This window comes from Pristiophorus japonicus, chromosome 2, assembly GCF_044704955.1.
Source record: "Pristiophorus japonicus isolate sPriJap1 chromosome 2, sPriJap1.hap1, whole genome shotgun sequence".
Classification (NCBI taxonomy): Eukaryota; Metazoa; Chordata; class Chondrichthyes; family Pristiophoridae; genus Pristiophorus; species Pristiophorus japonicus.
The window spans coordinates 132,615,324-132,640,807 of NC_091978.1; the positions used below are offsets into that span (position 1 = coordinate 132,615,324).

At 46.7% G+C, this 25,484-nt stretch overlaps 1 protein-coding gene across 4 annotated transcripts in view; it reads right to left on the minus strand.

The window, feature by feature from the left end:
* The window catches only part of LOC139240922 (small glutamine-rich tetratricopeptide repeat-containing protein beta-like), a 105,709-nt gene that overhangs the window by 71,138 nt on the left and 9,087 nt on the right, over positions 1-25,484 (minus strand). For all 4 annotated transcript variants that reach the window (XM_070869464.1, XM_070869472.1, XM_070869480.1 and 1 more), the window contains exon 3: positions 5,711-5,814. In XM_070869464.1, the coding sequence (XP_070725565.1) occupies positions 5,711-5,814 (104 nt within the window). The remainder of the gene's footprint in view (positions 1-5,710; positions 5,815-25,484) is intronic.

The following is a 25,484-nucleotide window of genomic DNA, read 5'->3' on the forward strand; positions in this document are numbered from 1 at the left end:
TTTGCAGACAAAGCTTTACCACAATTCATGTAAACATTAGCCAAAAAAAGATACTGTTCAGGTGAGTGCAAGGTTTTAAAGAAGTAACACAAAATCATGAAAGCCACTATTGTATGAGAAACAAAATTATGAAAATGTACAGCAGTCCCATGTGCATCCAAAAGAGAAAACATGTTGAAGCATCCTTCATCAAAATGCCAGAGTTCACATTTTTTTCAGATACTAATGGACTTATTGTACATTGAAATTGTTTAACATCCGATTTTTCCCCTATTTGTTATGTTTATTGTTCATACACCATAGAATTACTGAGCTATCATCATCTTCGACAAATGGCTGAAATGATTCAGAGTCCAACTGTGTGAAGGAGATAAATTAGCAGTTAAGACACCATTCAGAAGCATGCTAAGATACTGATCCTACCAAGGTTACTCAAGGTCTCTGCACTACTAGGTGGTGTCTCTTTGTGCTTGGTTGAAAAAGAAAATGATCACTTAAAAGTGCATTCTCCAAACATTATGAAACAAGAGACACAGGGCCCAAACTTGCCCGGAGTTGCTCCGTTTTTTTTGGAGCAACTTGATTTTTCTGGAGTATCTTAAAAATCCCCATTCTGCACATTTAATTTGCGCCAGTGTAAGTGAGTTAGTTAGGATTTTTTTTAGTTTAGTTTTTTTTCCCCAAAAGAGGGCGTTACCAGCCACCTACGCCTGTTTTGGCCATTTAAGCCAGTTTGGACAGCTAATAGTTGCTCCAAACTAACTTAGGCCAGTGTATGTGGCTGCACAGAAAACCCTTGCAGAGAGTTAAGAAATCAGCGCAGGTAGCCAGAGATATCGGGGGGGGGGGGGGGGTGGTGTGGGGGAAGGGAAGCCGAGAGGACCTTGCAAAACACTAAACATCTTCACAGCAACTAATACAGATCTTGTACTGTAACTTTTGCATAATTTACACATTCCACTATATAAAGCTTCATATAAATATTTAAAAAGTGCATATTTTATCAAAAGACAAAGGGTTTCTTAAACCATTTTGAATCAAATATTTTGCTAGCAGGGCTATATTAATGCAAGTTGTTATCTTGTGTCATCACACCATCATGAGGTAGTGATCGTGGGTGGTGCAATGATAGGAGTAATACAACTGGCCTTGTTTTCATCGGGTTAAGGAGCGTAAAATTAACCGAGGTTCCAGCTCCTGGTCGCTATCCATTGAGCCTGCTGGAACTGTTCTATGTGTAGAGGTCAGGTGAAAAGTGGAACTGGCTGTGATGTCCCTCGTGGTCACATAGCCTGCCTTTCTCCGATTGTCAAAGCCTGGGCTTACACATTAATGAACGATGGCCACTTGCTCAAGGTACCCGAGGGTTCCCATGCAGTTACTCCCCAATAAGGCACCCGTGGGTGCTGATAGAATGTTCCCAACAGGGTATCTGCAGGCATCCGTGTAGTTGTTCACTAAGAATTGGTGGGATTTTAAAAAAATTGACCCAAGTCATGATTACTACCAAAACAAAAGTCACAACCAGATATTTGCTGGTACTGAGGGACCAAACCTAAGGAAAGTTTTTTCTGGTCATTCTCACCTCTTAACAGCCAGTTGCATTGTGCCATTGACACAGAATTTTTCTAAATCATTTAAAAGAAATTCTCCTCCTTCCCCCCCGATCAAAACTCTTCCCGCACCAACCTGTTTCTTTTCTTGTAGTCCTCAGCGCGGGAAGGCAGCAGCCGGCCTGTTGGGTCCCACGCCCAGGCACGCATCATCACAATCATGGGAGGAGCTACTGCGCATGCACGAACGCTCTACTGCGCATGCGGACAGCTGCCAGCACTCTTTTAGGCACAGGGCCCTAGCTCCGCCCCCCAATGGACTCGCCGCGACGCGCCAAGCCCTGGGAGAGTCGGCGAGGGGCCAGAATATGGGGATATCTTTTCGGTGCCATTTTGAGCACAGAAAGTTGGCTCACCTCGCGAAAAAAAAAAAAGAGGGCCAAATTTGGGGCCACAATCTATTATGTCCAGTGCTGGTAACAATATACATATTTCAATCCTTTGAATACCAAATATATATTGCAATCTCAATGTGCATAATTTTAAATTAACAGGTGCTACATGAACAAATAATTACATATACACGGGATATACAACTTCTCTATATTCAATGGAGGGGGGGAGGGGGGGTGATGAGGATTATTGTAATCTTGTATTAAGAATGTAACCTTTAGTATCACTGAAAATGCCATGCTGCACTACTCTCTGCTGTCAAATTAGTCAAGAATAAACCAAACCAATCAAAGAAATCCACAGAACAATTCAAAACTAATAAAAGAAAAATCACCTGCCATTATGAAAACAGTCTATAAACTCCTCACACAACTTTTATGCAAGAAATACAACTGAAAAAAAACTGCAATCTGTAAAACTAACAGTATTAATGAGAAATGAAATAAGTTCAGCATTTAAATAATTATTAAGCAAGTAGACAGGTAGGCATTACCCACATTAAAACAGTGACTACATTTCAAAACTACTTTATTAACTGTGAGGTGCTTTGGGACAGCCTGAGGACATGAAAATTGCTATATAAATGCAAATTCTTTCTTTCTATGGCAGTGAGTGATTGAAGGTTGTAATTGAATCTTGGGTCCACACAAGAGTAAATTACTAATCCTGCCTTGCAGTTGTAATATTGTCTGAACCTTCACACTCCCAGATTGAATTACTGCTTTGAAGTACTTCTTATGCTACAGGTGCGACATCCAAAATCCGGAGTTCTGGACACCGGGCTGATCCGTGGCAAGATCGGCCGGAAACCGGAAAATGTTCCAAAATCCGGACTCCCCCGCCTTGGCCCAACCTCCCCCCGACCAATCCCCTCCCCCCCGGTGGTCCGACCCGCTCCCCCACGGCCTCCGGCGATCTGACCCCCCCCCCCCCCCAACCTCTGGCAGCCCAACCAACTCCTCCTCCTCCACCCCCTTCCCTAACTACCTCTCTCCCTCCCTCGGCCCAGGTAAAGTCGTTCCAGATTCCGGGTATTTCCGGATTTCAGAACGGCTTTGGTCTTGAGGTTTCCAGATTTCGGATGTCACACTGTATGGAACTGTAGAAACAGGGTTCAAGTTTAAGCTTGGAGGCTTTAAAAAGGACAATACTATGAGCAATTTTCTCAAAGTAATTTCATAATTTTTAAGTTCATATAGAAATACTACTGCAGTCACATGGTTTACCCACATGAATAATTGAATAATAAATTCTCAGTTGTCTTCACTTTTTTCTTCCTTCCCCTTTGCTCTATTGTTGAAGAAAAAGTAACTCAAAATTTGCATTATTCTACAGCTGAAGAGACAAGTGTACAACTTGGTTCCAGATCTCTGTTTTACAAGCAGCTGCTCTGCTGTGTGCAAGGACACATTAGGATCAATTTTATGAAATCCCACTGCTGGTGGGGAGCCTCGCCTGCTAGGAGCACTTTTTAGGTAATTGTTGGCATGTTTCCTGCGATTTTCTTTGAGTTAAAATGAAACAATAACCCAGGAGAAAATTAACGGCCACTTGGACAAGCATGGACTAATAAAGGAGGGCCATCACGGATTAGTTAAGAGCAAATCTTGTTTGACTAACTTGATTGAGTTTTTTGATGAGATAACAGAGAAGATGGATGAGGGCAGTGCAGCTGATGTTGTGTATATGGACTTTCAAAAGACATTTGATAAAGTACCACATATCAGGCCTGTTGGCAAAATTGAAGCCCATGGGATAAAAGGGGCAGTAGCAGCATGGATACAAAATTGGCTAAGGAACAGAAAATTGAGAGTTGCGGTGAATGGCTGTTTCCCCGACGGGGAGGGAGGTATACAGTGGTGTTCCCCAAGGTTCAGTACGAGAACCACTGCTGTTTTTGACATACATTAGTGACTTGGGGGGGGGGGGGGGGGCTGATACAGGGCACAATTTCAAATTTGCAGAACACATGAATCTTGGAAGTGTAGTAAACAGTGAGGATGATAGTAATAGACTTCAAGAAGACATTGACAGGCTGGCGGAATGAGTGACATATCGCAGATGAAATTCAAAGTAGAGAAGTGTGAGGGGATACATTTTGGTAGGAAGAATGAGGAGAGACTAGACGCATTAAATGGTACAATTTTAAAGGTGGTGCAAGAACAGAGACCTGGGGTACTTGTGCACAAACCTTTGAAGGTGGCAGGACAGGTTAACAAAGCAGTTAATAAAGCATATGGGATCCTTGGCTTTATAAATAGCGGCAGAGAGTACAAAAACCAGGAAGTTATGCTAAACCTATATAAACCACTAGTTCGACCCCAGCTGGGAGTATTTTGTCCAATTCGGGCACCACACTTTAGAAGGACGTGAAGGCTTTGGTGAGGACACAGAAGAGATTTACTAGAATGGTTACAGGCAATACAGTTACATGGATAGACTGGATTGTTCTCCTTGGAGCAGAAAAGGCTCAGAGGAGATTTGATAGTGTTTAAAATCATGAAGGATTTTGAGAGTAAATAAAGATAAATTGCTTCCAATGGCTGATGGGTCAATAACAAGAGGGTACAGATTTAAGGTGATTAAGGAATTTTTTTTTATTCAATGGGCCAAATGGCCTCCTTCTGTGCTGTACTATTCTACGAATAGATGGAAGAATGTAGGAAACTCACCCACAAATTCCTCATATGTGCTCCAGATGAGTTAGACTTCCCACAGTTCATAGTTTGATAGGCAAAAAGTATAGGACATGTTTATTTGTACTGTAAAAATGGCCGCCCTTTGTCTCTGATTGGTCCCCTTGGAGGATAAGCAACACCCTGAAGTTTCTCTGGAATGTGTAATGGGAACTGCCCATCCCAAGTTCTCAGTGACTTCCCAAATTATAACCCAATTCACTTTGACTTCCAGAAGCCACAGAGGATAGCTTTCCCCAGAAGGCACCAAGTGTCAGCCGAAGTCCCTTGCCACCCAGTGCAAGTGCTGCCGAAGTCCCGTACCCCAGAGCAAGTGCATCCCACCCCCCTAACCAAAGTCCCTTACCCCCAGTGCAAGTGCTGCATCCCCCAGCCGATGTCCCTCTTTACACCAGCGCAAGTGCATGACCTTACACAGCGCCCGCCCCCCCCACCATAGAAGGGGCATTGTGTATGGATTGTTAACAGGTTTATTGGATATCAAGTGAATAGTGACAGTGTAGTGACTTCTAGATTACATCCATTCCAACGATATCCCTTCTGGGGGTTGTAAGAACGTGATCCGCCTTCCCTGAATTCCCTCTCTCCTCCCCCATCTTCCCCCCCCTCACCCACCCCCCCAGGCTCTCTCTCTCTTCACCCACCTCCCTCACAGCCGCCTGCTCGGGACGGGGCCGCTCGTTTTTGGCAGCTCGGGTCGGGGACTAAGCGGGCAATGTGGTCGAAATGATTCAAGTTTGGGGCAGCATTCTCGTTCTCAACAGATGCATGCACAGAAGGACAGAAAAAAAAAGACAAAGAGTCAGTCCCAAATGTATACATTGTGGTCTCTACTTGCCCTCCAGTTATCTCTGGACATACCTTGCATCTTTTTAAATCATTCTTCTGACAGTCTAGCTGTGACTGGAAACTCATTTCTGGAATTGCACCTACATTCCCATGGTATATCAATGCATCTCTTACCCACTATTAGGATTAGATTCCCCTTAAGAACTTATTTAGACCCACCTTAGTAACGGCTGCAGAAAATATCTCTGCTAAAGGAGGCGAGACTGCCAAATGGATATCTTGTGAACTTATTTTGAAGACATTTTCCAAGCACTGCATCGCAACTGGAAATAAAAAAGCTCTCATTACTACAGTTCATAGCTTAAAAGGCAAAATTATACCTAACGATATGTCCCTGTGGAATGGCATTTTTCATAATGAATTTCAAAAACATTATCTATATTACAGACAATAGGTATTACTATTAAAGCATTCAATTACTTGGGGTATCAAAATGCTGTGGTTAAGAAAAGACCATCAAATAATTATAACTGATAAGCCAATATTGGTTTATTTCATCATCATCATCATCATAATAGGCAGTCCCTCAAAATCGAGGAAGACTTGGTTCCACTCTAAAAGTGAGTTCTTAAGTGACTGAACAGTCCAGGGTGGGTGAGGAGTCTGGTTTGCCGCAAGCTCCTTCCGCTTCCTGTGCTTGTTTTCTGCATGCTCTCGGCGACGAGACTCGAGGTACTCAGCACTCTCCCGGATGCTCTTCCTCCACTTAGGGCAGCCTTTGGCCAGGGACTCCCAGCTGTCTGTGGGGATGTTGCAGTTTATCAAGGAAGCTTTAGGGTGTCCTTGAAACATTTCCTCTGCCCACCTGGGGCTCGCTTGCCGTGTAGGAGTTCCAAGTAGAGCGTTTGCTTTGTGACTCTTGTGTCAGGCAAGCGAACAATGTAGTCCGCCCAACGGAGTTGGTCGAGTGTGATCAGTGCTTCGATGCTGGCCTGATCGATGACACTAACATTGGTGCGTCTGTCCTCCCAGGGGATTTGCAGGATCTTGTGGAGACATCGTTGGTGGTATTTCTCCAGTGATTTGAGGTGTCTACTGTAGATGGTTCATGTCTCAGAACCATATAGGAGGGCAGGTATCACTGCAGCCCTGTAGACCATGAGCTTGGTGCCAGATTTGAGAGCCTGGTCTTCGAAAACTCTCTTCCTCAGGCGGCCATTGGAGGTGGTGCTGAACCTCGTCATCGATGTCTGCCCTTAGTGATAATAGGCTCCAAAGGTATGGAAAATGGTCCACGTTGTCCAGGGCCATGCTGTGGATCTTGATGACTGGGGGGGGGGGGGGGGGAAACAGTGCTGTGTGGTGGAGTCAGGTTGGTGGAGTACCTTTGTCTTACAGATGTTTACTGTGAGGACCATGCTTTCGCCTCAGTGAAGATGTTGTATATGACTTGGCCTGACCTGACTCCACCACACAACACTGTAACACTGTTCATATGCATTATCAAAACAGGAGGGTTAATTTTTGTCTACTTCCCGTCAAATTTCCTAATGAGAACAGAGTGCCAGCAGGACAAAAGTCTGAGAGACTCATCTTGTAGTGTCCCTGCACCTTACTACAAACTCACACGAGGCATAGATATATCAGACACGGTCACTCTGTGACCTTCACCTTTATTGCCAGGACCAAGGAGTCCGACCCTGGGTGGGACCTTCCCTTTTATACCTGGAAACCTAGGTGAGGAGTGTCTCCCGCAAGTTCACCTCCTGTGGTCAGGGTGTGCATTTCTAGGGTACAGGTACAGTGTGTACATGAGTTACATGACTATGTCATTGCAAGATGGTTAAATACATGACATCACCTCCCCCCTTAAGTCTTTTTGTTTCAGAGGTTAAGTCTGTCAGGTGGTCGACGCTCTCTTGTGGAGCGCTGCAGTTGTGGCTCTGGTGGCCGAGCCTCGGCACTCGTCTGTCACTTGAGGTGATTTTGGCCTGTCCGGGCTGGCCGCAGGGACTGTGCATGCTGAGGATTGTCTTTGTTGCTCGTCCACTGGCAGTGGTGTGGGTGCCATCTCATGCTCTTCTTCAGGTTCCTCCGTGTCTATGCTGAACATTTTCTTTACTTGGTCCAAGTGTTTGCGGCATATCTGCCCATTGTTTAGTCGGACTACCATGACTCTATTTCCTTCTTTGCCAATTACGGTGCCCTCAAGCCACTTGGGTCCCAAAGCATGGTTAAGAACAAATACCGGATCATCTATTTCTATACACCTCCCCCTTGAGTTTGTATCATGGAGCTCGATTTGGGACTGGTGCTTGCCCTCAACAATGTCTGCCAGGGCTGGGTGAATGAGGGACAGCCGCGTCTTGAGCGCGCGTCTCATGAGGAGTTCCGCTGGCGGGACTCCTGTGAGCGAGTGTGGGCGGGATCTGTAGGACAGGAGGCGCGATAGGCGGTACTGAAGGGAGGGTCCTTGGATGCGTAGCATGCCCTGTTTTATGACTTGGGCCACCCGCTCCGCCTGGTCATTGGAAGCCGGCTTGAACGGCGCTGTCCGGACGTGCTTGATACCATTGCCCGACATAAACTCCTGGAATTCATGGCTGGTGAAACACGGGCCAGTCGCTGACCAGGATGTCCGGCAAGCCATGGGTCGTGAAAACCGCAGACTCGCCATGGTGATGGATGTCGTGCACGAGTTCAATATGATGCACTCGATCCACTTCGAGTATGCATCGACAACGATCAGGAACATTTTCCCCATGAACGGGCCCGCATAGTCGACGTGAATACGTGACCATGGTCTGGTGGGCCAGGGCCACGGGCTGAGTGAGGCCTCCCTGGGGGCATTGCCCAGCTGGGCACACGGCGTGCACCTGCAAACCCAGTGTTCCAGCTCTGAGTCAATCCCCGGCCACTATACATGTGACCGGGCAATAGCCTTCATTAACACAATGCCAGGGTGCTCGCTGTGGAGTTCCCTGATGAACGCTTCCCTTCCTTTCTGGGGCATGATTACCCGGCTGCCCCATAGCAGGCAGTCGGCTTGGATGGAGAGCTCATCCATCCGTCTCTGAAACAGTCTGACTTCCTCGGGGCATGCCCTGTGTGCGGGCGCCCAATCCCCAGTCAGGACATATTCCTTTATCATGGATAGGAGGGGGTCCTTGTTGGTCCAGAGTTTGATCTGGCGGGCTGTGATGGGGGAGCCCGCAGTGTCAAAAGCCTCAACGGCCATGACCATCTCGGTGCTCTGCTCCGACGCCCCCTCGGTGGTGGCCAGTGGGAGCTTGCTGTGCGCGTCATCGCAATTTTTGGTGCCTGGCCAGTGCCGTATGGTGTAGTCATACGCAGCCAGCGTGAGGGCCCAGCGCTGTATGCGAGCTGACACATTGGCGTTGACAGCCTTGCTGTCGGACAACAAGGATGTTAACGGCTTGTGGTCCATCTCTAGCTCGAACTGTCTACCAAAAAGCTACTGGTGCATCTTTTTCATACCGTAAACACACGCAAGTGCTTCCTTCTCGACCATGCCGTATCCACACTCTGCCTGGGAGAGCGACCTGGAGGCGTAAGCCACCGGTTGGAGTTGGCAGTCATCGTTACCCTGCTGCAATACACACCCAACCCCGTAGGATGACACATCGCATGTTAAGACCAGTTTTTTTTACAAGGGTCATACAAAGTCAACAGTTTGTTGGAACACAGCAGGTTCTTCGCCTTATTGAAAGCCCGTTCTTGACAGTCCCCCCAAAACCATTCACAACCTTTATGCAGGAGCATGTGTAACGGCTCCAACAATGTGCTTAAGTTCGGCAGAAAGTTCCCAAAATAGTTCAAAAGTCCCAGGAATGATCGTAACTCCAATGTGTTGTAGGGCCTGGGCGCCCGGCGGATCGCCTCCGTTTTTGATTCAGTGGGCCGGATCCTGTCTGCGGCAACCCTCCTGCCCAAAAACTCGACCTCTGGGGCCAAAAACACACACTTAGCCGTTTTCAGCCGCAAGCCTACCCGATCCAATCAGCGAAGCACCTCCCCCAGGTTGTGGAGGTGTTCTTCGGTGTCTCGACCCATTATTAGAATGTCGTCTTGGAATACGATCATTCCAGGAATGGATTTGAGCAAGCTTTCCATGTTTCTCTGAAAGATGGCTGCTGCCGAACGAATGCCAAACGGACACCTGTTGTAGACAAATAATCCCTTGTGCGTCGTGATGGTGGTCAGAAGCTTGGATTCTTCAGCCAGTTCCTGAGTCATGTAGGCCGAAGTGAGGTCCAACTTCGTGAACAGCTTGCCACCTGTCAGCGTGGCAAAAAGATCCTCCGCTCTCGGAAGCGGGTATTGGTCTTGCAGCGATACTCAGTTGATGGTGGCTTTGTAGTCACCACAAATCCTAACCGAGCCATCTGCTTTGAGGACGGGAACGATGGGACCTGCCCAGTTGCTGAATTAAACGGCTGAAATTATGCCCTCTCTGAGCAGCAGCCTGTCCAGTTCACATTCAATTTTTTCATGCATCACATACGGCACCGCTCTGGCTTTGTGGTGCACTGGTCTGGCGTCCGGAGTGATGCACATCACTACTTTCGTGACCTTGAACGTTCCGACACCAGGTTGAAACAGTGACCCGAATTTCGCTCCATGGATGAAATGGCGTGCACATCCCCCCATTTCCAATTCATCTCAGCTAGCCAACTCCTCCCCAAAAGCGCGGGGCCAGTTCCCAGAACGATCCAGAGTGGCAGCCAGTTCTGTAATCCATTATGTGTTACCACCAAGTTCGCACTGCCCAGCACTGGGATGATCTCTTTGGTGTACGTCCGTAGCTGCGTCTCAATGCGTTCCAGTTTGGGCCTGCTAGCTCTGTGTGGCCATAGTCTCTCAAATTGTTGGGCACTCATGAGTGACTGGCTAGCTCCCGTATCCAGCTCCATATGCACCGAGATGCCATTCAGTAAGACTTTCATCATCATGGGTGACGTTTTAGTGTATGAGCTGTCAGCCACATGGACCTGCTGAACTTCAGCATCTATGGCTTTACCCCAGGCCTCATCCTGCATTGCAGACTCCTCGTCTGGTTCCTCTGTCTCGCAGATTAGCCTCGCTACTGCCTTTTTGCACATCCTGGTCAGGTGTCCACTGACATTACAAATCCTACAGGTGTATTGTTGGAATCTGCAGCTTCTCGCAGTGTGTCTACCCCCGCACCTCCAGCATGAGCTGAGATTAAGATTGCTGTTAACAAACGGACTATTACCAGGCATTCCTCTCTGATTGCCCATTTGGCTGTTTCTAAGTACTCTGATGGTGGGTGTTAATGGTCCCATCGTGGGATGCATTGTTCCTCGAGATGGCGTGAATTGCCGATCCCCTTTCCATTGTCTTTGTTGCAGGCCCACGCTAGAGCCTGTTGCTGCCTGGGTGGTTTCGAAATGCCCTTGCCTGCCTGCCGGGTCCTGAGCCGTGTTCACCATGTTAACTCCCTGGTCCGTCGCCACGTTTGGACCAGGGCTGCGTGCATAAATTAGCTTGGTCTCCTCTTCCCCTGCCATAAAGGTCGGAGTTATCAACGCCGCCCCTTCTAAAGTCAAGTCCTTAGTCGTTATGAGCTTCCTGAAAATGCCGGCATGATTAATGCCCTCGATGAAAAAGTCCCTTAACATCTCCCCCCTGTATGCATCGGAGAACTTAGAGACTGGCCAAGTGCCGCAGTTCTGCCATGAAGTCCGAGATGTTTTGTCCCTCCCGATGCCGGAGAGAGTAGAACCGGTGCCGGGCCATGTATACGCTACTCGCTGGCTTGAGATGCTCACTGATCAGCTGGACTTGTCCGCCGGCTTTTGGGGTGCGAGCAGGTCCTTCATCAGCGCATACGTCTGTGGTCCGCAGCTGGTCAGTAGATGCGCCCTCCGCTTGTCAGCCGCTGTCTCTTCCAGCCAGTCCTTTGTGACACAGCTCTGCTGGAGTCTTTCCATGAAATTGTCCCAGTCCTCACCCACACAGTAACGTTCCTCTGTGCCACCAGTGGCCATCCTCGTGGTTCGGTGATTCCCGTTATTCGTTGCCAAATGTGGTGTCCCTGCACCTTACTACAAACTCACACGAGGCATAGATATATCAGACACAGTCACTCTGTGACCTTCACCTTTATTGCCAGGACCAAGGAGTCCGACCCTGGGTGGGACCTCCCCTTTTATACCTGGAAACCCAGGTGAGGAGTGTCTCCCGCAAGTTCACCCCCTGTGGTCAGGGTGTGCATTTCTAGGGTACAGGTACATGAGTTACAGTTACATGACGATGTCATTGCAAGATGGTTAAATACAGGACACATCTTATCAAGGCCTCCTAATGGGCTCACCCAACGCAATCTTCAGCTAGGCCACAAAATAGGCAGTGTAGGAGCTGGGTGCTTTCCCAACCTTCCCGATCAGCACATTGCCTTGGAGTGCCCATTCACCGCTCACAGCTCGCCAGCCACATGCTAATGAGGCCTGACTACCGCTGCTGTGATCAGGCAGGGGGCACAATGCAATCCCCACCAACCGCCCAATTACCGCAACTAACCAAATCCGCCCCTTTGTTTACAAATAGTGTGTGCTCTTTTTCCCTGCACTCATTAAAATTCATTAGGATAGTGTTGAAACTTTAGTGCTCTAGACAGACGGTATCCAGAATATTGCATCCAATTCTGGTTGCCCAGAAGTGCGAGAAACATTCAAGCGCTGGAGCCGAGAATCCAATTTAGGATGAGTGACTAAGTAAATTAAATCATAGTGCTCCTTTAAATAAAAAGCCCAGCATCCATAAGTACAACAGATTAAAACATTTTCCTTAAGGTTTGGTCCAAAAATAAATATATAAACTTCAAATCTTTTTCTGGGGGTAGAGAGGAGGGAGCATGAGAGGAGAGAGAAGAGAGTGTTACAGATTTATTTTAGCTTAGCTCCAGAACTATTTTGCCCCGAGTAGTATCTTCATGAACTCCCATGGTTAGGTACACCCAAGGCCTCTGGTTCTGTGGCAAGCCCAAGCAAATTCTGTGGCAGTGTAGATTTTGTAGATCAATTGTTTGTGCAACATTACTAAGTAGCCATATTTATCTTAGGACGAGTATCAGAGCACAAATTACAAGCTTACAGCCTGCTGACAGGAAGTAGGGGAAGGGGGAAAAGAGAGAAATATTCAGGTTCCTTGGATCATGGGAACGAGAGAGGTGTTAAGAGGTCATTCATTTATACAGTCAAAATCTTGTATAATACAGACAACTTGAATACCTGCACCTACTCCCTCAAGTGCCAGCTGTGGCTCAGTGGGTAGCAGACTTGCCTGAGTCGGAAGGTTGTGGGTTCAAGTCCCACTCCAGGGACTTGAGCACATAAATCTAGGCTGATACTCCAGTGCAGTGCTGAGGGAATGCTGCACTGTCAGAATTGCCGTCTTTTGGATGAGACGTTAAACTGAGGCTGCGTCTGCTCTCAGGTGGATGTAAAAGATTCCATGCCACTTTTTCGAAGAAGAACAGGGGAGTTAGTTACCCCTGATGTGCTGGCTAATATTTATCCCTCAATCAACATAACAAAAACAGATTATCTAGTCATTATTACATTGCTTTTGTGAGAGCTTGCTGTGTGCAAATTGGCTGCTACGCTTCCCACATTACAACAGTGACTACACTCCAAAAGTACTTAATTGGCTGCAAAGCACTTTGAGATGTCCAGTGGTTGTGAAAAGCGCTATATAAATGCAATTCTTTCTTTCAAGACTTCTGTGTTAACTATGATTTGCACTATAAAAGCCAAATGTAGGTTTCATGTCTCTCTTGCTCCCACCAGTTCACCCATTCCTGATCTGCAGAGGGCAGATTCGATGGCTGTAGGTTGTCCAGAATCATTTCACAGAAGCTCATTTAGCTGGTCGATAAGTATGACTTTCATTCCATCAATCTGAACTGGATACAAACGGAGGCCTCTGAAGTAAAACACAGCATGATGCCAACATTCTGCATCATCCAGGGTTAATGAAATAAAAAACTGGAATTAAAAAGACAATTCTACTGGGTCTCCTTCCCTCAACTCCAAATATTGACATATTCCAGCATTCCCAATACTACCTGACTTTTATCCCCTCAATGCTCCAAAACTCCCCTCCACAGCTCTGGTGTACCTGTTACCACTCTCTACAGCTTTTCTTCATCCCACCCCCTTCTCCCCGTGTCAAATGCCCAGATCGCAATTCTAGTACTCCCTGATCTCAGTGCTATAAAACCCTATAGTCTCTCTACCCAATGTTCATAGATCCCAGGACATGTTCCAGTCTTCCTAGAATCTCTCAAGCATTCTCAGAACTCTAGGATCCCGCTCCCAGTACTCAAGCCATTGTGACCCCTTCAAAATAATGCTGGATCCCAAAGCCCTATTCCAGTACAGCCAGGCCCTGTTCAGTGCTCGCAGGTCCATCCCTAATGCTGATCGGCCAGCGTCATGGATAACAGAATCTGGTATAACACCCGACTCATAATGAGTAACAACATGGAAGAGCAGCTAGTGAATAGAAACCACACATACAAAAATGAAATGTGCTCCAAGTAATTTGATTGCAGTCCTTAGCAAATAATTACTCAATGAGACAGGCTAAAAGAAAATGTCTTTATTTGAAGTGACTACGTTCATTCGGAATGCTTTCAAAGGTTTTAAGCACATACCTCAACTCAGACAAAATAAGGGTGGAATTCCTACCTACAACAGAATTAATCTCCTTATATCATTATTCACATTGCAGCCATTATAAGGCAAAGATTAACCAAGCACCATGAAGAAGGGTCTGAACAGCAAACCTAGGAAATCTCCGTGGAATGGTTAAAACGTACTGAAATTTAAATCAATCTTAACGGGGGAAATTGTATCCCTCATGTAATGTAGCTAGTTGTGCAGATTGGTTCTTGTCACCTGAGAACTCACTATTAGAGTGGAAGTCTTCCTCGATTTCGAGGGACTGCCTATGTTATGTGGTTCTTGTGCAGAAACATAGGGGGCAAATATCGATGATGCCATATTTGGGGACGGTAACCAAGACAAGGCAGGACTTCCTGCGCCTGGTGCGAAAGTCCTACCCGGCCATGAAATTCCGGTCATCAGCCCTCACAGGAAGTGGAGCGCAATGTCATGCGTGCCACTTCCTTTTGTGACAAGTTCCGGGGCGCTATGTGGGCAGATTCAGGAACGCGACGTGGCCTCTCCGCGTAGCGCTGACCCAGTTTCAGCACCCATCCCCTTCCACTAAAGGGGAGGGTCACTGCAAACTCTGCAGGCCATTTGAAGGCCTCCACTGGGCCACCAAGGCTAAGGGGTGCCGTGGTCACAGCCTGGTACTGAGTTGGAGTGGCAGGCTGCACATTCGTGGCCCGGACCCCACAAAAGGAGCGGCGAACGGCCCGACCGATAAGGGGGGGGCGAGAAAGTAAAAGATGATGGAATACAGTAAAGCACACCACCCCTTGAAGGTTTGCCCATGATGGGTGACTAGCCCAGCTCGCGAGTCTGACGCAGGCATCGCCCGCAGTGGCCTCATAGGACACTGGTCAGTTTCTGCCACAGCACGGAAAGGGGCCGCCACGAGGTGAAAAGACGTCGCCGTGCACGGCGTTGACATCATTGCCGGAGGCGCAGCAGGCCAGGATACTACTAGCGGGGGCGCGGCGCTACCATTTTTGAACATCCGATAACTCCCATGCAATTTCACGGAAGCCAGGAGCACCCCCCACCCAGCGAAACAGTTTTACGCCCTGTTAGTGCCCCCTGGAGGCGCTAATGGGAGGCGCAGAACAGGGAAATTTTGACCCCATACAAGCACAGGCTGTGGAAAGAGCGTGCGGCAAACCAGTCCCACCCACCCTTTCCCTCAACGACTATCTGTCCCACCTGTGACAGACTGTGGTTCTCGTATTGGAATGTTCAGCCACGTAAGGTAAGGGCTCATTTTAAGAGTGGAAGCAAGTCTCGATTCCGAGGGTGTGCCCATGATGATAGTCCCCAATTTTCACTCGAACAGAAATACAATAACAGGTAAGGGATAACCAGTAGTGCAGCACATTGACAAAAGAGCAGAGGAGAAACAGGTGACTTTACCTGTATGGCAAAGTTCTGGGGGAAAGGATGACAGGAAGAAAAAAATTCAAACCGCTCCCTATTTGGCTGCTGGCTAAAAATTGCAATTGTCAGTTGCCTGCAAGCAGATCTTCCACCTCACTCTCTTAGCTGCAGAAACACATGACTGGAAGGGGAATTATATAAATACAAGTACTAAACACAACAAGCTTGATCCCATCAGTCAGATTAGTCACTCTCCCACAGGGAGAAAGAACAGGTAATAAAGGGTGTGTGCCCTTCATTGATACAATGCTCAAAAAATATTATAAATTTTTGGTGTTATTTACCAGGGTTCTTTATGCTCCTCCGAGTTCCTCCCAACCCAACTCTTGATCACACAACTAACCTTCTTTGTCACAATATTTGCTGACATCGTTAATGGTTCTCTTTATATGGGAATTATTCTCCTCCCCATCAAAATTGCAGGAATTTGCCAACCAAGAACGACCATCCTTAACCCCGACACTGGCTCAGTATCCCTCCTTGTTGTCCTCAATTCAGTCATGGAGTAGGAATATATCCCTGCCGGAAACCTGGCGCACCTACCATTTTCCAAGTGTTTTTACTGTTGCATCAGACGAGGCAGACCCTTGATCGATTTTCAGCTCTTTGGCAATTTTTTTTATTTATATAGAGTGGACCGGAAGTCGGTCATAATGGGGGTGGAAGTGCGGCAGTAAGTACTGTTGAGAGGTGGAAGTGGGGGCGGAACGGAGTCTCCGCCGCTGTAAGTCAGCGGCGGAGTGGTAGTGATGTCATTACGCGTGTGTGTTACCACGTCTCTCTCCTCATTTAAAAGGAGAGAGAATCAGCGATTGTTTATGTTCAGCCCACTGGGCCACCAGGGAGAGTTTCGGCCGGGCCAGCGGCCTGCATTCAAGAGGCTGCTTGTTGGCGGCCTGGCCGAACCCAGGGCCGTAATTGTCCAGCCGATCAGGAAGTTGGCCGGCAAAAAAAAACATGGCGGCTGCGATAGTGCGCCCTCCTCTTGAAGGGCCGCTGCACTGCCAGGGCTCACACATAAAAAAACAAGGTGCACTGACAGAAAAAGCTGATGGGGGATCATGGATTTTTTAACCTAAATTTCGCGGGGGGTGCCATGGAGGTGCAGGAGAGCGGCGGTACATACTTTGATGACGCGCTTCAGATGGTCAGCAACAGTGGGGCGGAAGTAGTATCCACCAGAAAATTCCCCGAGGTGAATTTCGATCGTGGCGTCCATTGGACTGGAAGTCAGCGGCAGCTTGACTCTGCTGCCTGGCCGCCGCTTTCTGGTGGTAAGTGGCCTTTTTGGGAGGCTGAATTTCGGCTCCATTGTATTTTACATGGTCAACCACCCTATCCTCCTCCACAATGTCTCCTATGTGGCATTTTCTTCACTTCACTTCACACCTGCTGTCTTGAGCATAGCCAACTCGTATCTGGTAATGGTTCCCCTCCCATCTATACATGGTCATCTCGCGAGTACCCCAAGGTTCTATCCTTAGCCTCCCCTTTTCCTCGTTTGCAGCTTGCCTCTTGCCTCTTGATGACATTATCCATTAGTATGCAGTCAATTTCCAAATATATGCTGATCATGCTCATCCCTACCTCTACGCCACCACCCTCAACTCCATATCTACAACTGTACTATCAGACTGCCTGAGCAACAAGAAGTCATGAATGAGCCAAAACTTGCTAGTGCTGTTGGGGAGGATTTAAACTAATATGGCAGGGGATGGGAACCAATGCAGGGAGACAGAGGGAAACAAAAAGGAGGCAAAAGCAAAAGACAGAATGGAGATGAGGAAAAGTGGAGGGCAGAGAAACCCAAGGCAAAGAACAAAAAGGGCCACTGTACAGCAAAATTCTAAAAGGACAAAGGGTGTTAAAAAAACAAGCCTGAAGGCTTTGTGTCTTAATGCAAGGAGTATCCGCAATAAGGTGGATGAATTAACTGTGCAAATAGATGTTAACAAATATGATGTGATTGGGATTACGGAGACGTGGCTCCAGGATGATCAGGGCTGGGAACTCAACATCCAGGGGTATTCAACATTCAGGAAAGATAGAATAAAAGGAAAAGGAGGTGGGGTAGCATTGCTGGTTAAGGAGGAGATTAAGGCAATAGTTAGGAAGGACATTAGCTTGGATGATGTGGAATCTATATGGGTAGAGCTGCAGAATACCAAAGGGCAAAAAACATTAGTGGGAATTGTGTACAGACCTCCAAACAGTAGTAGTGATGTTGGGGAGGGCATCAAACATGAAATTAGGGGTGCATGCAATAAAGGTGCAGCAGTTATAATGGGTGACTTTAATATGCACATAGATTGGGTTAACCAAACTGGAAGCAATACGCTGGAGGAGGATTTCCTGGAGTGCATAAGGGATGGTTTTCTAGACCAATATGTTGAGGAACCAACTAGGGGGGAGGCCATCTTAGACTGGGTGTTGTGTAATGAGAGAGGATTAATTAGCAATCTCATTATGCGAGGCCCCTTGGGGAAGAGTGACCATAATATGGTGGAATTCTGCATTAGGATGGAGAATGAAACAGTTAATTCAGAGACCATGGTCCAGAACTTAAAGAAGGGCAACTTTGAAGGTATGAGGCGTGAATTGGCGAGGATAGATTGGCGAATGATACTGAAGGGGTTGACTGTGGATGGGCAATGGCAGACATTTAGAGACCGCATGGATGAACTACAACAATTGTACATTCCTGTCTAGCGTAAAAATAAAAAAGGGAAGGTGGCTCAACCGTGGCTATCAAGGGAAATCAGGGATAGCATTAAAGCCAAGGAAGTGGCATATAAATTGGCCAGAAATAGCAGCGAACCCGGGGACTGGGAGAAATTTAGAACTCAGCAGAGGAGGACAAAGGGTTTGATTAGGGCAGGGAAAATGGAGTACGAGAAGAAGCTTGCAGGGAACATTAAGACGGATTGCAAAAGTTTCTATAGATATGTAAAGAGAAAAAGGTTAGTAAAGACAAACGTAGGTCCCCTGCAGTCAGAATCAGGGGAAGTCATAATGGGGAACAAAGAAATGGCGGACCAATTGAACAAGTACTTTGGTTCGGTATTCACTGAGGAGGACACAAACAACCTTCCGGATATAAAAGGGGTCAGAGGGTCTAGTAAGGAGGAGGAACTGAGGGAAATCCTTATTAGTCGGGAAATTGTGTTGGGGAAATTGATGGGATTGAAGGCCGATAAATCCCCAGGGCCTGATGGACTGCATCCCAGAGTACTTAAGGAGGTGGCCTTGGAAATAGTGGATGCATTGACAGTCATTTTCCAACATTCCATTGACTCTGGATCAGTTCCTATGGAGTGGAGGGTTGCCAATGTAACCCCACTTTTTAAAAAAGGAGGGAGAGAGAAAACAGGGAATTATAGACTGGTCAGCCTGACATCGGTAGTGGGTAAAATGATGGAATAAATTATTAAGGATATCATAGCAGTGCATTTGGAAAGAGGTAATATGATAGGTCCAAGTCAGCATGGATTTGTGAAAGGGAAATCATGCTTGACAAATCTTCTGGAATTTTTTGAGGATGTTTCCAGTAGAGTGGACAAGGGAGAACCAGTTGATGTGGTATATTTGGACTTTCAGAAGGCTTTCGACAAGGTCCCACACAAGAGATTAATGTGCAAAGTTAAAGCACATGGGATTGGGGGTAGTGTGCTGACATGGATTGAGAACTGGTTGGCAGACAGGAAGCAAAGAGTAGGAGTAAATGGGGACTTTTCAGAATGGTAGGCAGTGACTAGTGGGGTACCGCAAGGTTCTGTGCTGGGGCCCCAGCTGTTTACACTGTACATTAATGATTTAGACGAGGGGATTAAATGTAGTATCTCCAAATTTGCGGATGACACTAAGTTGGGTGGCAGTGTGAGCTGCGAGGAGGATGCTATGAGGCTGCAGAGCGACTTGGATAGGTTAGGTGAGTGGGCAAATGCATGGCAGATGAAGTATAATGTGGATAAATGTGAGGTTATCCACTTTGGTGGTAAAAAGAGAGACAGACTATTATCTGAATGGTGACAGATTAGGAAAAGGGGAGGTGCAAAGAGATCTGGGTGTCATGGTACATCAGTCATTGAAGGTTGGCATGCAGGTACAGCAGGCGGTTAAGAAAGCAAATGGCATGTTGGCCTTCATAGCGAGGGGATTTGAGTACAGGGGCAGGGAGGTGTTGCTACAATTGTACAGGGCCTTGGTGAGGCCACACCTGGAGTATTGTGTACAGTTTTGGTCTCCTAACCTGAGGAAGGACATTCTTGCTATTGAGGGAGTGCAGCGAAGGTTCACCAGACTGATTCCCGGGATGGCGGGACTGACCTATCAAGAAAGACTGGATCAACTGGGCTTGTATTCACTGGAGTTCAGAAGAATGAGAGGGGACCTCATAGAAACGTTTAAAATTCTGACGGAGTTAGACAGGTTAGATGCAGGAAGAATGTTCCCAATGTTGGGGAAGTCCAGAACCAGGGGACACAGTCTAAAGGATAAGGGGGAAGCCATTTAGGACCGAGATGAGGAGGAATTTCTTCACCCAGCGAGTGGTGAACCTGTGGAATTCTCTACCACAGAAAGTTGTTGAGGCTAATTCACTAAATATATTCAAAAAGGAGTTAGATGAAGTCCTTACTACTAGGGGAATCAAGGGGTATGGTGAGAAAGCAGGAATGGGGTACTGAAGTTGCATGTTCAGCCATGAACTCATTGAATGGCGGTGCAGGCTAGAAGGGCCGAATGGCCTACTCCTGCACCTATTTTCTATGTTTCTATGTAACTGAATTTGAGCATCAAATCGGACATCTGAACAAGATAACTTACCTCCATCTCTGCAACACTGCCAATCTCCGTCCTTATCTCACCTCATCCCGTATGCTTCTAAAATCCTTACTCATGTTGTTGTAACCTCCACAACCAGCTTTGCCATTTCTCCAATGTGGTCTTCCAAGCTCCATCCTAAATAAACTCTTAACACATCTGAAATTTAGCTGTGTCTCGAACTAAGTCTTGCTCACTCACCATCTTGGCCTGGATGACCTCCATTTGTGTCCATACCCCAACTCATTGGTTTCAAAATACTTGTCCTTGTTATAACATTAGAAGCTAATTATAGATGAGAAAGCCCATTTGGTCCATCATAATTCAGCCATCTAAAGAGATTCTAACATCCCCTATTGTTGCATCTAGCAGATTATTAAATGATTTTAGTAATTTTGCTTCAACTACTCTATTTGGGAGTTCATTCCACACATTGATCACTCTTTGTGAAGAACAATTTCCTGATTTCAGTCCTAAAATTATTTTACTAGTATCTATGACCCATTATTTAAGAAGGGAGAGTGAAACCAGATAATTATAGGCATGTCAGTTTAACATCAATTGTTGGGAAGTTACTGGATTCTACAGAGATAGTGTGGTTGAACACTTGGACAGGTATCAGTTGATTAAAGAGAGTCAGCATGGATTTGTAAAGGGTAGGTCATGTCTGACTAATCTAGTTAAATTATTTGAGGTAGTCACCAGTAAGGTGGATAGGGGAATGTCTATGGATGTTGTATGGATGAACTACCAGAAGGCCAATGATAAAGAGAGGGAAGATAGATTATGAAAGTAAACTAGCGCAAAATATAAAAACAGATAGGAAGAGTTTCTACAGATACATAAAAAGGAAAAGAGTGGCTAAAGTAAATGTTGGTCCCCTAGAGGATGAGACTGGAGAATTAATAATGGAGAACAGGGAAATGGCAGAGACATTGAACAAGTATTTTGTATCGGTCTTCACGGTAGAAGACACTAAAAACATCCCAAAAGTGGATAATCAAGGAGCTACAGGGAGGGAGGAACTTAATACAATCACTAATGAAGTAGTACTTGGTAAAATAATGAGACTAAAGGCGGACAAGTCCCCTGGAACTGATGGAATACATCCTAGGTTCTTAAAAGAAGTGGCTGCAGAGATAGTGGATGCATGCATTGGTTGTAATCTACCAAAATTCCCTGGATACTGGGGCGTTCCCAACGGATTGAAAAGCCACAAATGTAACGCCCCTATTTAAAAAAAGCAGGCAGACAAAAAGCAGGAAACGATAGACCAGTTAGCCTAACATTTGTGGTTGGGAAAATGCTGGAGTCCATTATTAAGGAAGCAGTAGCGGGACATTTGGAAAAGCATAATTCAATCAAGCAGAGTTAGCATGGTTTTATGACAGGGAAATCATGTTTGACAAATTTGCTGCAGTTCTTTGAGGATGTAACGAGCAGGGTGAATAAAGGGGAACCAGTGGATGTGGTGTATTTGGATTTACAGAAGGCATTTGACAAGGTGTCACATAAGAGGCTACTGCACAAGATAAAGGCTCATGGGGTTGGGGGTAATATATTAGCATGGATAGAGGATTGGTTAGAGGAACAGAAAACAGAGATTCGGGATAAATGGGTAATTTTCCAGTTGGCAAACAGTGACTAGTGGGGTGCCGCAGGGATCGGTGCTGGGTCCTCAACTATTTACAATCTATATTAATAACTTGGATGAAGGGACTGAGTGTAATGTAGCCAAGTTTGCTGATGATACAAAGATGGGTGGGAAAGCAAATTGTGAGGAGGACACAAATAATCTGGAAAGGGATATAGACATGCGAAGTGAGTGGGAAAAAATTTGGCAGATGGTGTATAATGTGGGAAAATGTGAAGTTATCCACTTTGGAAGAAATAATAGAAAAGCAAATTATAATTTAAATGGAGAAATATTGCAACGTACTGCAATACAGAAGGACCTGGGGGTCCTTGTGCATGAAACACAAAAAGTTATCAAAATCCTTTTGGAAATCAAGATACATGTCATAGGGTTCAACAAAGTCCACTTGGGTATCATTTCCTCAAAGATGTTGAAGGGGTTATACATGCAGGATCTCCCCCTTCTGAATCCATGTTAACTACGTTACTGTACAGGTGACCCTCAATTTTACTGCTAATAATTAATTCCATCCATTTACATGGAATTGAAGCAAGACTAATGGGTTTGTAGTTGCCTGTGTCTGTTTTCCCACTTTTTGAATATGGGCACTGTTATGTATGTAAACCTGTAAATACCATGTCCAGCCACCAGAGGGCTTATCCCCTGGAGTCCCAAGGGATCCCACAATCGCTTGGGAACAGCTGTGTATAAGGAGGCCTCACAAGCTGGAGAGGCACTCTGAGATCTGTAATAAAGGAATACGGTCACACCTTACTTTGAGCTTGCAGCATCTAGTCTGACTCTTTATTCAAGACATAACAACTGGCGACGAGATACAGATGATAAACCCCACCGCAACAATGCAGAGAACCGTGTGCATCCTGGAGACATTTTCGGAGGGAGGTGATTGGGAAACCTTCGTGGAGCGACTCGACCAATACTTCGTGGCCAATGAGCTGGAAGAAGAAGCGAACGCTGCCAAACGAAGGGCGATCCTCCTCACCGTTTGCAGGGCACCAACGTATGGCCTCATGAAAAACCTGCTCACTCCAGCGAAACCCACAGAAAAGTCATACGATGAGTTGTGTACACTGGTCCGGAGCATCTAAACCCGAAGGAAAGTGTTCTGATCGGTTCTACACGTACAAGAGGTCTGAAGGCCAGGAAGTGGCAAGCTATGTCGCTGAGCGAAGGCACCTTGCAGGAGATTGCGAATTTGAAGGGCACTTGGAGCACATTCTCAGGGATTTCTTTGTACTGGACATTGGCCATGAAGTAACACTTCGCAAACTTTTGACTGTAGAGACCCCAACCTTGAGTAAAGCCACCAGTGACAATACCAAACAAATTTCCCAGCACACTAGTGCTGCTGCAAGTACTGTGAACAAAGTAACGCTATTTTTGAATCGAAATGTACATGGCAGGATTTACACGCCTGCAGCTGCAAGTCCGCAAATGTCTCAGAGTCCACCATCAAGGGTGGTGAATAGGCGGCCATTAACACCTTGTTGGCGCTGCGGGGGTGATCATCGTTTCCATTCATGCCGCTTCAAAGGATACGTTTGCAAGGGCTGTGGAACAATGGGACATCTCCAACACATTTGCAGGTGAGCTGCAAACCCTGCTAATCCTGCAAACCACCATGTTGCAGAGGAGGACAGATCCACGGTGGATCACGACGAACCAGAGCCTCAGACCGAGGAGGCAGAGGTATATGAGGTGCACACATTTATCACAAAGTGTCCCCTGATAATGCTGAAGGTTGAATTAAATGGACTTCCGGTGTCCATGGAGCTGGACACGGGTGCAAGCCAGTCCATAATGAGCGAAAGGACTTTCGATAAATTGTGGTGCAGCAAGGCTTCAAGGCCAGTCCTGACTCCCATTCGCAGTAAACTGAGAAATACAGAAAGTAACCGATTCCCATAATTGGCAGTGCTACCGTAAAGGTCTCCTACGATGGAGCGGTGCACAAGCTACCACTCTGGGTGGTACCAGACAATGGCCCCACCACACTGTTCGGCAGGAGCTGGCTGGGAAAGATACGCTGGAACTGGGATGATGTCCGAGCGCTTTCCTCCATCTACGACACCTCATGTGCCTAGGTCCTAAGTAAGCTCCCCTCGCTGTTCGAACCAGGCATCGTGAAGTTCCAAGGAGAAAAATTGCAGATCCATTTGATTCCGGGGGCGCAACCCATCCATCACAAGACGAGAGCAGTATCTTACATGATGAGAGAGAGGCTGGACAGGCTGCAACGAGAGGGCATCATTTCGCTGATCGAATTCAATGAGTGGGCCAGTCCGATCGTTCCAGTCCTCAAGGGAGACAGCACCGACAGAATCTGTGGTGATTACAAAGTAACTATCAATTGTTTCTCTCTGCAGGATCAATACCCACTACCAAAGGCTGATATGACCTATTTTCGCTGCTGGCCGGAGGGAAAACATTCACGCAGCTGGACTTGACCTCGGCCTACATGGCGCAGGAACTGGAGGAATCATCGAAAGGCCTCACCTGCATCAACACGCACAAAGGTCTCTTCATTTACAACAGATGCCCGTTTGGGATTCGATCGGCCGTGACGATATTCCAGAGGAACATGGAAAGCTTGCTGAAGTCGGTCCCGCGCACCATGGTCTTCGAGGACATCTTGGTTACAGGTTGGGACACCGTCAAGCACCTGTAGGAGGTGCTTAATTGTGTGGGGCTCAGGCTAAAACGCTCGAAGTGAGTTTTCCTGGCGCCTGAAGTGGAGTTCCTGGGGAGAAGAATCGCGGTGGATGGCATCAGGCCCACCGATTCGAAGACAAGGCAATCAAGAACGCACCGAGACCACAGAACGTGACGAAGCTGCGGTCGTTTCTAGGACTCCTGAACTATTTTGGTAATTTCTTACTGGGTCTTAGCACATTATTAGAACTCCTGCACTCTTTACTGTGTAAAGGAGATGAATGGGTATGGGGTAAAAGCCAAGAAAATGCCTTTTAGAAAGCTAGGAAGCTGTTATGTTCAAACAAATTGCTTGTACTGTACGATCCATGTAAGCGTTTGGTGCTGGCATGTGATGTGTCGCCGTGCGGGGTTGGGTGTATATTGCAACAAGCTAATGAATTTGAAAAATTGCAACCGGTTGCTTATGCATCCAGAAGTCTGTCTAAGGCTGAGAGGGCCTACACTATGATCGAAAAAGAAGCATTAACGTGTGTTTACGGGGTAAAGAAAGTGCATCAATATCTGTTCGGACTCAAATTTCAATTGAAAACCAACCATAAGCCGCTTATATCCCTTTTTCTGAAAGTAAGAGGATAATTACGAATGCATCAGCCCGCATCCAGAGATGGGTGCTCATGTTGTCCATATACAACTACACCATCTGCCACAGGCC